Source organism: Bubalus bubalis, chromosome 6 (assembly GCF_019923935.1).
Source record: "Bubalus bubalis isolate 160015118507 breed Murrah chromosome 6, NDDB_SH_1, whole genome shotgun sequence".
NCBI lineage: Eukaryota > Metazoa > Chordata > Mammalia > Artiodactyla > Bovidae > Bubalus > Bubalus bubalis.
Window position 1 is genome coordinate 28,882,344 of NC_059162.1, and position 12,771 is coordinate 28,895,114.

Below are 12,771 nucleotides of genomic sequence, written 5' to 3' on the forward strand. Positions count from 1 at the left end.
CTGCAAAGCATCCTGCACTCTAGGGCTAGTGTAGTCCAACTGCACTATGGAAAGCTATGACCTCCTACTGTCTCTACTGAATTACTGGCTGTTTGACAAGGCCTCCCTCATGTAGATCATTGGAAGTTGAACATTGCCCAGACCTTTGTTAACTCTGGGTACTAGTCTTACTGGATGCCATTAGCTATTCTTTCCCAGTAATTTGTTGACCAGCCTTGTGCAGTGTTACTCTGCACATTACTCTGTACATATTCAGCCCACGACTCAGGTAGATCCTCTAGATTTCTGGAGCTTTTCCTCTGTGCTGCTCCCTCCTCTCTGATACTGTACCCTGAAGGTTCCATTTGCCTCTGCCCCTCCACACGCTGGTCTCTTTTTCCTTAATTCGGCATGATTACCATGTTCTATGCTGTTTTTTGAAAAGAACCTCGAAGGTGAAAACTGGACCATCTTGGTGTCCACTTCATTTTTCTTTTTCAAGAACCAGAGTTCTTTGCTGTTATCCAATATCTGAAAGCATTTATTTATTAACCAGTTTTATTGTTATCTATGTTGAGAAGGCAAGTCTAGTCCAATTATTATGTCATACCAAAAGTGGGGGTTTTCTTGGTCCCTTTCATCAACCTTTCTGATTGAGGTAAAATTCACATAACAAAAAATTAACCATTTAAAAGTATACTCTTGGGGACTTCCCTGCCAGTCCAGTAGTCAAGATTCCATACTCCCAGTGCAGGGAGCACTGCTTTGATCCCTGATTGGGGAACTAATATCCTGCATACCACCTAGTGTAGCCAAAAATAAAAGTATACCCTTTTATCAGTTTTAAAATCAACTTTGACAATGTAAAGAAACTGCTTGCAATGCAGGAGACCCAAGTTCAGTCCCTTGGTCAGGAAGATCCCCTGGAGAAGGGAATAAGCTACCCACTCCAGTACTCTTGCCTGGAGAATTCCATGGACAGAGGAGCCTGGTGGGCTACAGTTCATGGGGATGCAAAGAGTAGAACACAACTGAGCAACTAACACTTAGAATGTTCCAAATGCTTCCTATTTTGCCAGATTTTATTTAATCAATAAAATATTTTAAAGGGTGTGGAGTGAGAAACTTTCTTATGTAGATGTGAATTTAGTAAAATAGAACATTAATATTCTCTTTCTTACAGAGAATTTCACTTACCTGAATGGATTTTGGTTGGTTTCTCTTAAAAGGCTAAGAACACCAAATTCTATATATAATAGTTTATATTATGAATTACATCGTAAGCTGACAAACTATAGTTGAGTATTTCTTGGATCAAAGTAATACTCACAGAAGCAATAGATAATAAAAACAAAGGGACATGATTAAGAATCACCTCTTTGGGAAAAAGAATAGGGAAAAAAAATTGATTAGTACCTTTTTTTCTCCTAGTATTTACTCCCAAGTATTCTGTTTTATTATATTTTAAAATCATGCTTAGTTTGTCACATTTACACTTTTGCTCCCTGAGGGAGTGAGTTGCTGTTTCTTCTGCTGAGGTTGTCCATCATGCTTCTCGTGAGCTCTGGTTTCTCTTTGTGCGAGTCCTCCCTGACTTAATGGTCTTTAATAGTTGGAGAAGCCTTTGACTCATTTTGTAGTATTAAGAAGCAAAATTTTAAAAATTGTTGGAGCTGTTACATTTTCTTAAGCTGTGATTCTGTTAGAACTGTTGAGGCAAGCTTGAGAGAGCAATCTCTGCGGACGAATATGTGAATAAGTTGGCTTAGGAAGTTTTCTAAAGATGAAGTTTGGAGAGAGCTAGGACTGGAAAGCTGGGCCAGCACTTAGGGGTTAGAATGTCTAATGATAGTGGAGGTCAAGGCAAGAAACTAGAGGAGTGGGGCAAGGGATATAAGTCTTGCAGGCTAGGAGAGCCATGGGGGAGGAAGAGGTGGGTAGCAAAGCAACTCAATTTAATTAGGCTAAAAAGGACCCTCAAATGTGAGAAGGCTGTAAGGAAAAAACAGGTAACTCTTGGTTTGGTGATTCTTATTTTTTGAATAGGACAAAATCATAGCTTATATATAAGGTTAGGCAAGTCACATTCCAAAAAGTTTAATTTGGCAAAAATTAGAGCTTTACATTGATGTATAAAGATAGAGTCTCTGTAATATCAATGAAGGCATCAATCTAGTTAGAATGCATTAAAAATTTTTGGCTTTGAAATAGTTTGTCAATTTTAAAAAGCTCCTTTTTTAGGAGAAAGTAGTACTTCTCTGCATACTGCCTACCAATTAATATATTAGGAGTTTCATGGTGCTATGCTGCTCTGTTGCCCCTGAAACACCATGAACACCCATCATTTATATTTGTATATGAATTCTGTAGACAACAAATTCCATTTGTTGCCAGTACTTTTCGAGTTAAACTTTTTTTTTTTTTAGCCCAACCAGTTTTCATCTTTTTCTTCGCAATTTGACCCATTCATACTTAAAACACATTAACAAGGGAAGAGTAATGAAAAAGTTAAGAAGTATCAAAAACCTCAACTAGTCTCACAGTAAAGAAAAAAAAAATTCCTATTTTGTCTGTAGTGAAGAAAACCTGAGTCTCAAGGACACCTTTAAAAAGCCTTAGGAATCCTCTGTAAACATCAGAAAGTAGAAAAGGATTTTCAGAGTTTTAATAATGAGCAGTAGAAGCTGATTTGAGGTTCGGAGTCTATGCTTTCGTCTTTTGTCAAGAATTCTGCACAACAGCTTTTATATTTAGGTGCTGTTTTGTTTTTTTTTTTCACTCATGTGAGTTTAATTTCTTATTTTTAAAAATCTTTTTCTTTGTATCAGACCCTCATCAAAGTTTACTTGCTAGCAGAGCTGGTTTTTCTACAAACTTGAAGAAATATTTTAAATTGATAGAAGTCCTGATTAGCAGTTGCTCTGCCTACAATAAATTGTGTATGTGTGTGTCGTGTATGTATTGGTTTGGTCAGGGACATTGACAGAGCTGGGCCAAGACTTTTTCCTGCCTGTTAATCAAGGCCACACAGACAAAGCTCAAGGAAGGATGACCCCTGCCTCAGGAAGTATTGAATCAGTTGCTATTTTTAACCAGTATACAGTAGAACTTGAGACCAGATCCTTTACTCAGTTACTAGGAAAAGTTCTCTGCCAAACTTTGCATTTGAGGAAACAGTTAATGGGCCTAAATGAGTGAAGCCTCTGCATGAAAGGAAGAGATGTGACAGTGGCTGTAAGTATTTTTGCTGATATGGGTCAAGGATGTGGTGGCAGAGATGTGGAAAGTTCAGTTAGTGATGAAATAAGTAATTACATTTCAAAGTAACTGTAGTTGACGGCACCTGGGATTGTCTTTAGCTCTGCATATATGGAATTCTTCCCTGGTGGTAAAGAAACTGCCTGCCAATGCAGGAGATGTGAGTTTGAATCCTGGGTCAGAAAGATCCCCTGGAGAAGAAAAGGGCAATCCACTCCAGTCTTCTTGCCTGGGAAATCCTATGAACAGAGGAGCCTGGCAGACTACAGTCTATGGGGTGGCAGAATTGGACGTGACTTAGTAACTAAAAAACAAAACAATATGAAATTCTGGGCTGCTAATAGCAAGGTTGAAATAAGGGTATGTGATGAGCTAATATTATCTCTCAACATAGGACTAGAAAAGGAAATCAGCTGTTGGTGTGTTTCCAAACTAATTGACTCTTCCTCTGAAATTATAAACTTTTGGTATTTGAGATGTATTTCTGATAGTACTCTGTTGCTCCTGTTTCGTTAAGTGAAAGTTTCATAAATAGTTGATTTATGGGGACTTTCCTGGTGGTCTTGTGGTTAAAAATTCAATCCCTTGCAATACAGGGGATGTGAGTTCTATCCCTGGTCAGGGAACTAAGGTCCCACATACCACAGGGCAGCTAAGCCCTCACGACTCAATATGCAGCCAAATATCAATAAATAAATATTAAAGTTTCTTTAAAAAAAAGAATTGATTTATTACAAAATAATGTTGTATACTACTATTATAATCTCTTATAAAACCTCATTCTACTTAATATTAGGAACTATGCAGAACATGAAAGCAGATAGTTTGAGAAATGCTATAAATAATATTTTCTGTATAATATTATGCCACTATCTTAGGAATGCCTTAATGAAGTTGAATTACTTAATGGATGACAGGTACATCTTTACATATGAAATATAAGTGAGTTATTTAGGGATAGGTGGGCAATGTTTTAGTGGAATTTAAATTAGGAAATTATAAAACTGTGTTAACATATCATCTCATTTTAATAGGATTATTCAAGATAGAGCTGTAGCCATTTTCACCAAGGATCGATGATAAGAATTTTTCTTTTTAAAAAAAGATTTTCAAGTTAAAGATGAAAGGAAAATACTGGAATTTTTCGGATTCTAACTCGTGAGATAATGAATATAGTTTTTCACAGTGACTTCTGATGGGACCTTAGTAAAATTCATTGTTTGTCATGCACCCAACTGGGAACATGGATGTTGGCTTTTCTCGTTCTGCTGTTCATACACTGTCAAGAAGCCACTGCAGAAACATCAAGCAAAAAATTTCCCAGTGGGAAGGAAGAACTAATGGTATATCTAACCCAGATAAGTGGCATGCAAAGGACTTTGGAGTGAGATATAATAACTGTAATCAAGAGAGTCTTCTTAAGAAAACGCCTATTGCTGAGGGAAAGAGCAAAAAGCTGGATGTAACCAACACTCAAAATGTTGATCAAGGTATTAATGAAGACGCCAAAAGCCACAGTCAAAGTGAGGATGAAAGTGAAAAACGTGAATATGATGATACACACTTATTTAAAAATGAATCAGAACCCAACTGGGTATGTTCTCGGGTCAAACAAATTGAAAACTGGAAAGAAGTTTTAGATCCAGAGACTTCATTACCTCCGGGAAATTTCTATACCTCACAGATATTGTGGAAGAAAATAGAAGCACTTTCCCCAGATAAAGTCTTAAATTTGGCTTTGGAGCATTGTGGGTCTTCAGAAAAAGAACTGAATTTCAGAGTTCTGGATAGTTCATATGGAGTAACAAAGAGCTTAGAAAACATTTACTCTGAGCCTGAGGGACAAGAATGTGGACCTTCTATAAATCCTTTGCCAAAACCTCGTAGGACATTCAGATATTTATCTGAATCTGGCGTTATGCCATGTAAAGAAAGAAACTGTGACAGAAAATACTGTGAAAATAATTCTTGTGCAGAATCTTCTTTGGCCTCTTCTCAGGAACCTGAACCAAAGAAATATGGTGGAAAAATCAGAGGGAGATCTAAAAGGTATGTTTTTATTTGAAAGGTAATGATTTTCAGTATTCTCCTTATAGAACCATTGAGCTTTTTCCTTTTCAAACCAATTTCCATTTCCATGTGTGGGTTACACCTCTGATTTGATATACAGATGTTGATTGACCCAAGGGGAAAATACCTACAAGAGTATTAGGAGTACAGGTAATATCTACTGACACAACCATAGAAAAACTTTTATTTTTTAATTAAAAATTTTTATTGAAATATAATTGACATGTAACATTATATGAGTTTCAGGTGTACAACATAGCAATTTGATATGTATATGTATTGTGAAATGATCACCACAATAAAGCTAGTTAATAACACAATAGTGTATATTTGAAAGTTGTAAGAGATGTTAAGAGTTCTCATCACAAGGAAAAAAATGTGATTACGTGTGCTGAGATAGTTTAATGATCATATCAAGTAATATTCATAAAATATATGTACCTGGAAGAGAGTGGAACTACATGTTAGCCACATTATTTTTTAAAACCTTTTTATTTTGTATTGGAGTGTAGCCGATTAACAATGTTATGTTAGTTTCAGGTGGACAGCAAAGGGACTAAATAATACATATACATGTATCCCTTCTCCCGCAAACTCCCCTCCCAGCCAGGCTGCTCATTACATTGAGCAGAGTTCTCTGTGCTATACAGTAGGTCCTTGTTCGTTATCCATTTTAATTATAGCAGTGTATACATGTTGACCCCACACTCCCTAACTATCCATTCCCCTCATCCTCCCCCTGGCAACCATAAGCTCATTCTAAGTCTGTGAGTCTGTTTCTGAAAAACTTCCGTTTTCTATCTTTAAAACTATATAGGGAAGCTGGTGCATTCTTCTATTTCATTTAGGGGATGCTGGCTGTAGGCTCACTTTTTATAGAGAGTAAATTTAATAAAGTACCCAAAGAAGAACATGAATGTAATTGGCTGTGTGCATGGTAAGTTGTTGCTTCAGTCGTGTCTGTCTCTTTGCAACCCCATGGACTGTAGCCAGCCAGGCTCCTCTGTCCATGGGATTCTTGAAGCAAGAATACTGGAGTGGGTTGCCATGCCTTCCTCCAAGGGATATTCCAGACCCAGGGATTGAACCCAGGTCTCTTGTCTCCTGCATCAGCAGATGTGTTCTTTACCAGTGGCACCACCTGGGAAGCCCATGCAATTGGCTAGAAACCTTCAGTTTTCTCATGGTTCATATAAGGCTCCAGCCTAATTTATTACTTTTAGGTATATGATAAAAACATCTTTGTAATTATTCACACAAGTCCTTTACTTATTAATTTCTGTCATGCCATAGTTTTAAAAGATACAACCTTAAAGTATATCTCCTTTCTTAAGGAAATCCTTTGAGTTTGAGGACATTCAGCACTTTCGAAATCGGAACTCACGGAAGATTCATGAAGAACTTGGAAGAAATTCTGGCTCAGCACTTTATTACACACAGTCTGAGGACAATATCTATGAGGATATCATATGTAGGTGTTCACAAACTCTGCAATTCAATTTAATGAGTATGTAGTTGGGGCAGCCCTTAAATAGAGTGTGATATTTTCTTTTACAATCAAGCATGTCTTACTCTAGATTTTCCTTTTTAGTACTGAAACCTTTGTTATATAAATTCCTTTATTCTCTAACATCTAGTTTAGTGGACTCTTCAGTTCAGAAGTAGACTTTTGCAGTGTGGTATCTTGCAAATTCTTTTAGATTGGTTAGATGCCTGAGTGGTTTGTAAGTGTAAAGTACCACTGATTTTAAGACCTATATCCCTAAAGCAGTGTAGAGTAGAGAACTGAACCAGTAAGTTTTTTCTTTTCCTTTTACATGTAGTCACTTTGTCCTCATGTAATTATGTTCCTCTAAACTTCTTCATTTTCCTTTTTTTTTTTTCAAGATCCTACCAAAGAAAATCCATATGAAGACATTCCAGTGCAGCCTTTGCCCCTGTGGAGATCCCCTTCAGCATGGAAGCTCCCACCCCCTAAAAGTGCTTTCAGAACACCCAAGGTATAACCAGAGAATTAATATAAAAACATTAGAATCTTATTTATGATCCCTACAAAAAAAGGTTAAAATGGTTTAATTAGGGCCGAAACTGAAGAGAGGCACTGAAATATGGGTTTGTTGTTCTTTGTTTTGAGGGGGCAGCACAAAACTAAATTTGGTTTTGGGGAGGGGTTTTGTTTGCTTTTTAGCACTTCAGAAAACTTGAATGTAAACACCTCTGGACAAGCCATAAACCTTTCAGTTCACTCTAGTTACCATAGCTCCGTAGTAGGTTTGCATCACCTATGGCCTAAATTACCTGTCTGGTCCCTGAAAGCACTCACCACCCACAAAAGCAAAGACTGCCTTGAGCTAATGAGGACTCTGAGCTGTTGTTCTCTGCAAATTCAATTACATTGTTGTAGAAGAACTTTGGATTAGAATCCTGAGAAATTTCTTTACAGTGAAAAAGAAAGTATGGTATCCTCACTTGGAGGTGGTGGTAGTTGTGGTTTAGTCACTAAGTCGTGTTCGACTCTTGTGACCCTATGGACTGTAGCCTGCCAGGCTCCTCTGTCCATGGGATTCTCCAGGCAAGGATACTGGAGTGGGTTGCCATTTCCTTCCCCAGGGATCTTCCCCACCCAGGAATTGAACCCGGGTCTCCTACATTGCAGGCAGAATCCTCATTTGAGATGATTTTAAAGGAAAGATAAATATTTGGGAGAGAATAGCTTTGACTTTGAGAACATAGGCATCACCTAGATGATCTTACCCTTACCAATACCTCTTCTTTTTTAGCTTCCTCCCAAACCTCATTTCCTTCACCGGAAGACTATGGAACTGAAGAGCTCACAAGCTTATATACGGTCAAAGCTCACAAAAGATACTACCTTGCCAGTCACGTTAACAGAATGGAAGCTCTTCCGAGCTGGAGAAGTTGCAAACAGGAAAAGGAAAAATCTTCCAAGGGTAAGAACTCCAGTATTTTCATTCTTTGACTCTTATTTCAGCATTTCCACAAATGAGAATAAATAAACTTTAGACTGAAATGAATAGCAGGATAAAACTGACCTACTGGAATTAGAAGATTTGGAAAGCAGCCTTAAGTTTTAAGTTTTACTCATGCAAGAAAAATGCATGAATGGCTTTTGCCAAGGTTTTTGTGTGTATGTGTGTGGATTTGTGAAATTGATTTTAGGTGAGTGAGTGAGTAAAAGTCATTCAGTCATGTCCTACTCTTGTGACCCCATGGACTGTAGCTGCCAGGCTCCACTGTCAGTGGAATTCTCCAGGCAAGAATACTGGAGTGGGTTGCCATTCCCTTCTCCAAGGGATCTGATCAACCCAGGGATCGAACTCTCCTTTCCTGCATTTCAGGCAGACTCTTTACCATATGAGCCCCCAGGGAGGCCCTTAGAGGGCTTCATTTTGGTTATCTTTGTTGTTGTTCAGTCGCTTAGTCATCTCTGACTCTGCGACCCCATGGACTACAGCATGCTGGGCTCCTCTGTCCTCCACTATCTCCTGGAGTTTGCTCAGATTCATGTCCATTGAGTCAGTGATGCCATCTAACCATCTCATCCCCTGCACCCCCTGCTCCTTTTGCTTTCAATCCTTCCCAGCTTTGGGGTCTTTTCCAGTGAGGCAGCTCTTCACATCAGGTGGCCAATGTATTGGAGCTTCAGCTTCAGTATCAGTCCTTCCAAAGAATATTCAGGACTGATTTCCTTTAGGATTGACTGGTTGGATCTCCTTGCTGTCCAAGGGACTCTGAAGAGTCTTCTCCAGCACCACAGTTTGAAAGCATCAATTCTTTGTCGCTCAGCTTCTTTATGGTCCAACACTCACATCCATACATGACTACTGAAAAAGCCACAGCTTTGACTATATGGATCTTTGTGAGCAAAGTGATGTTTCTGCTTTTTAATACACTGTCTAGGTTTGTCAGCTTATCCTCTGAGGAGCAAGCGCCTTTGAATTTCATGGCTGCAGTCACCTTCTGCAATGATTTTGGAGCCCAAGAAAATAAAATCTGTCACTGCTTCCACTTTTCCCTCTTCTATTTGCTATGAAGTGATGGAACGGGATGCCATGTTCTTAGTTTTTTAAATGTTGAGTTTTAAGCCAGCTTTTTCACTCTCTTCTTTCACCCTCATCATGAGGCTTTTTAGTTCCTCTTCACTTTTTGCCATTAGAGTGGTATCATCTGCATATCTGGGGTTGTTGATATTTCTCCCAGCAAACTTGATTCCAGCTTGTTACTCATTCAGCCTGGTATTTCACATGACATACTCTGCATGTAGGCTTCCCTAGCAATTCAGCTGGTAAAGAATCCACTTGGAATGCAGTGACCCCAGTTCGATTCCTGGGTTGGGCAAATCCCCTGGAGAAGGGATAGGCTACCCACTCCAGTATTCTTGGGCTTCCTTGGTGGCTCAAATGGTAAAAGAATCCACCTGCAATGCAGGAGACCTGGGTTCAATTCCTGGGTTGGGAAGATCCCCTGGAGGAGAGCATAGAAACCCACTCCAGTATTCTTGCCTGGAGAATCCCCATGGACAGAGGAGCCTGGTGGGCTACAGTCCATAGGGTCGCAAAGAGTCAGACACAACTGAGCGACCAAGCACAGCACACAGCACTCTGCATATAAGTTAAATAAGCAGGGTGACAGTTTACAGCCTTGTTGTACTTTCCCAGTTTTGAACCAGTTGTTCCATGTGAGGTTCTAACTGTTGCTTCTTGACCTGCATACGGGTTTCTCAGGAGACAGATAAGGTGGTCTGGTATTTCCATCTCTTGAAGAATTTTCCACAGTTTGTTGTGATCCACACAGTCAAAGGCTTTCGTGTAGTCAATGAAGCAGAAGTATACATTTTTCTAGAACTCCCTTGGTTTCTCCATGATCCAATGAATGTTGACAATTTGATTTCTGGTTCATTCCTCTGCTTCTTTGAAACCCAGCTTGTATATCTAGAAGTTCTCAGGTCATGTACTGCTGAAGCCTACCTTCAAGGATTTTGAGCATAAACTTGCTAGCATGTGAAATGAGTACAATTGTATGGTAGTTTGAACATTCTTTGGCACTGCCTTTCTTTGGGATTGGAATGAAAACTGACCTTTTCCAGTTACCTTGCTGCTGCTGCTGCTAAGTCACTTCAGTAGTGTCCGACTCTGTGCGACCCCATAGACGGCAGCCCACCAGGCTCCCCCGTCCCTGGGATTCTCCAGAGAAGAGTACTGGAGTGACATTGCCTTCTCCGTTCCAGTTACCTTAGTTCTCATTAAAATCAGCTGCCCATGTGAAGGAAGCACTCGAATCTCATGTAAAAGAGCCTTCTATTAGGCTGGCTTCAGTGATTCTCGCTCATTTGTGTAATAGCCAAAGTTAACTCAGCTTTGTGCCTGAGTTTATAAATTTTCAGTAATGACAAAGTATATGCCAAAAATTTCCATTCACAGGAAGGAAAAAAGAAATTTTACTCTTAGAAATATAAATTTTTGCCAATTATACTGAAAAAATGACTTCTCTCTCAAAGGAGAAAAGGAAGTAAGTGTGTAAATCATCTTGATGAGAGCCATTGAACCAAAATGAAGAAAGTTGGGTTATTTGTAATACATAATATTTTTAAGAGACATGATAATATTTAAAAACTCTTTATGTTACTCTGTTCTTCTGTAATTCAGAATGTTTTCAGAATTACTATCTTGGACTGCAAGGAGATCCAACCAGTCCATTCTAAAGGAGATCAGTCCTGGGTGTTCTTTGGAAGGAGTGATGCTAAAGCTGAAATTCGAGTACTTTGGCCACCTCATGAGAAGAGTTGACTCATTGGAAAAGACTCTGATGCTGGGAGGGATTGGGGGCAGGAGGAGAAGGGGCCGACAGAGGATGAGATGGCTAGATGGCATCACCGACTCGATGGACCTGAGTTTGAGTGAACTCCGGGAGTTGGTGATGGACAGAGAGGCCTGGTGTGCTGCAATTCATGGGGTCGCAAAGAGTCGGACACGACTGAGCAACTGAACTGATGCTGAAATGAAGAAATGAAATCTTTTAAATAGTATTTATTCTCTTAATCCCATCTCAGTTGTAGGTATTCATTTAGCCCATGATTTTTGTATCTGATTTTAACTTTAAACAAAAGTGATAGCTGTTTCTTGGTTTAGTAACTGCTGATTGGTTCCTTGGGAAATACTTTTTCCACAGTTACTTTAATTCTTCTGATCCACTTCCTGCCCTTCTCTCTTTAACATGTGAAGTGTTAAAGACACAGAGTTTTTTAAAAAATATTAAACTGATCTCTCTGGAAAAAAATTTTTTCAGGTGTTTATTCTCCTGTGTATGGTGAGGACTACTTAAAAATCAGAGGTTTAAAGAATTGCCAGGATATACATAATATATAGGGCTTCCCAGGTGGCTCAGTGATGAAGAATCTACCTGCCAATGCAGGAGACGTGGGTTTGATCCCTGGGTCGGGATGATCCCCTGGAGGTGCAAATGGCAACCCACTCCAGTATTCTTGCCTGGATCCTGTGGACAGAGGAGCCTGATGGGCTACAGTCCATGGGATCACAAAGAGTCAACAAGGCTTAATGACTAAGCAACAACAACAATGTATATATAATGTATAACTGAATCACTTTATTATTCACTAGGAACTAACACAATATGAAGTCGACTGAGCGACTTCACTTTCACTTTTCACTTTCATGCACTGGAGAAGGAAATGGCAACCCACTCCAGTGTTCTTGCCTGGAGAATCCCAGGGACAGGAGAGCCTGGTGGGCTGCCGTCTATGGGGTTGCACAGAGTCGGACACGACTGATGTGACTTAGCAGCAGCAACACATTATTGTAAATCAGCTATGAAAGTGAAAGTTGCTCAGTCCTGTCTGACTCTTTGCGACCCCATGGGCTATACAGTCCACGGAATTCTCCAAGCCAGAATACTGGAGTGGGTATCCGTTCCCTTCTTCAGGGCATCTTCCCAACCCAGGGATTTAACCCAGGTCTCCTGCATTGCAGGCGGATTCTTTACCAGCTGAGCTACCAGGGAAGCCCACAAGTAAATCAGCTATACTTCCAAAAAAAAAAAAAAAAAAAGAATTGCCAGGCATTCTGCATAGTTCTCTTTGATAAATCATGCTGGCACAACAGAACAGATCCTATGTTCACAGGAGCTAGAACACAGACACATAAGAAATTATATTAAGATATGGTTCTTGGAATAACATTAGCAAGTATTTAGAAATTGTGAATTGTGGAGTTCGATGAGCCCCGAGGAAATTTGCAGTGCTTTTGATTTCATCCCTCAGTGTTTATGTATTGTGGATCCCTTGAGTACTCAAAGCTTGCTCTCTTTCTGATTATAGGTGAGATGATTCAAATTTTCCTGTTCTAATATTTTCCCAAAGGTTTTTTTGAGAAGTAAGGAAGACAGAATGGTTTTGGGAATTCTTGATTGTCAGGCAGGAACAAACTG

General features: G+C 39.4%; 2 protein-coding genes across 4 annotated transcripts in view; both read left to right on the forward strand.

Moving 5' to 3' along the window:
* AMPD1 (adenosine monophosphate deaminase 1) overlaps window positions 1-4,560 on the forward strand; it is a 78,171-nt gene extending 73,611 nt beyond the window's left edge. For both annotated transcript variants that reach the window (XM_025288046.3, XM_006064807.4), the window contains one exon: window positions 4,272-4,560. The gene's annotated coding sequence lies outside the window, so the exon portion shown is untranslated. The remainder of the gene's footprint in view (window positions 1-4,271) is intronic.
* The window catches only part of DENND2C (DENN domain containing 2C), a 41,079-nt gene continuing 32,770 nt past the window's right edge, over window positions 4,463-12,771 (forward strand). For both annotated transcript variants that reach the window (XM_006064808.4, XM_006064809.4), the window contains exons 1-4: window positions 4,463-5,286; window positions 6,642-6,778; window positions 7,195-7,307; window positions 8,088-8,258. In XM_006064808.4, coding sequence (XP_006064870.2) covers window positions 4,463-5,286; window positions 6,642-6,778; window positions 7,195-7,307; window positions 8,088-8,258 — 1,245 coding nt within the window. The remainder of the gene's footprint in view (window positions 5,287-6,641; window positions 6,779-7,194; window positions 7,308-8,087; window positions 8,259-12,771) is intronic.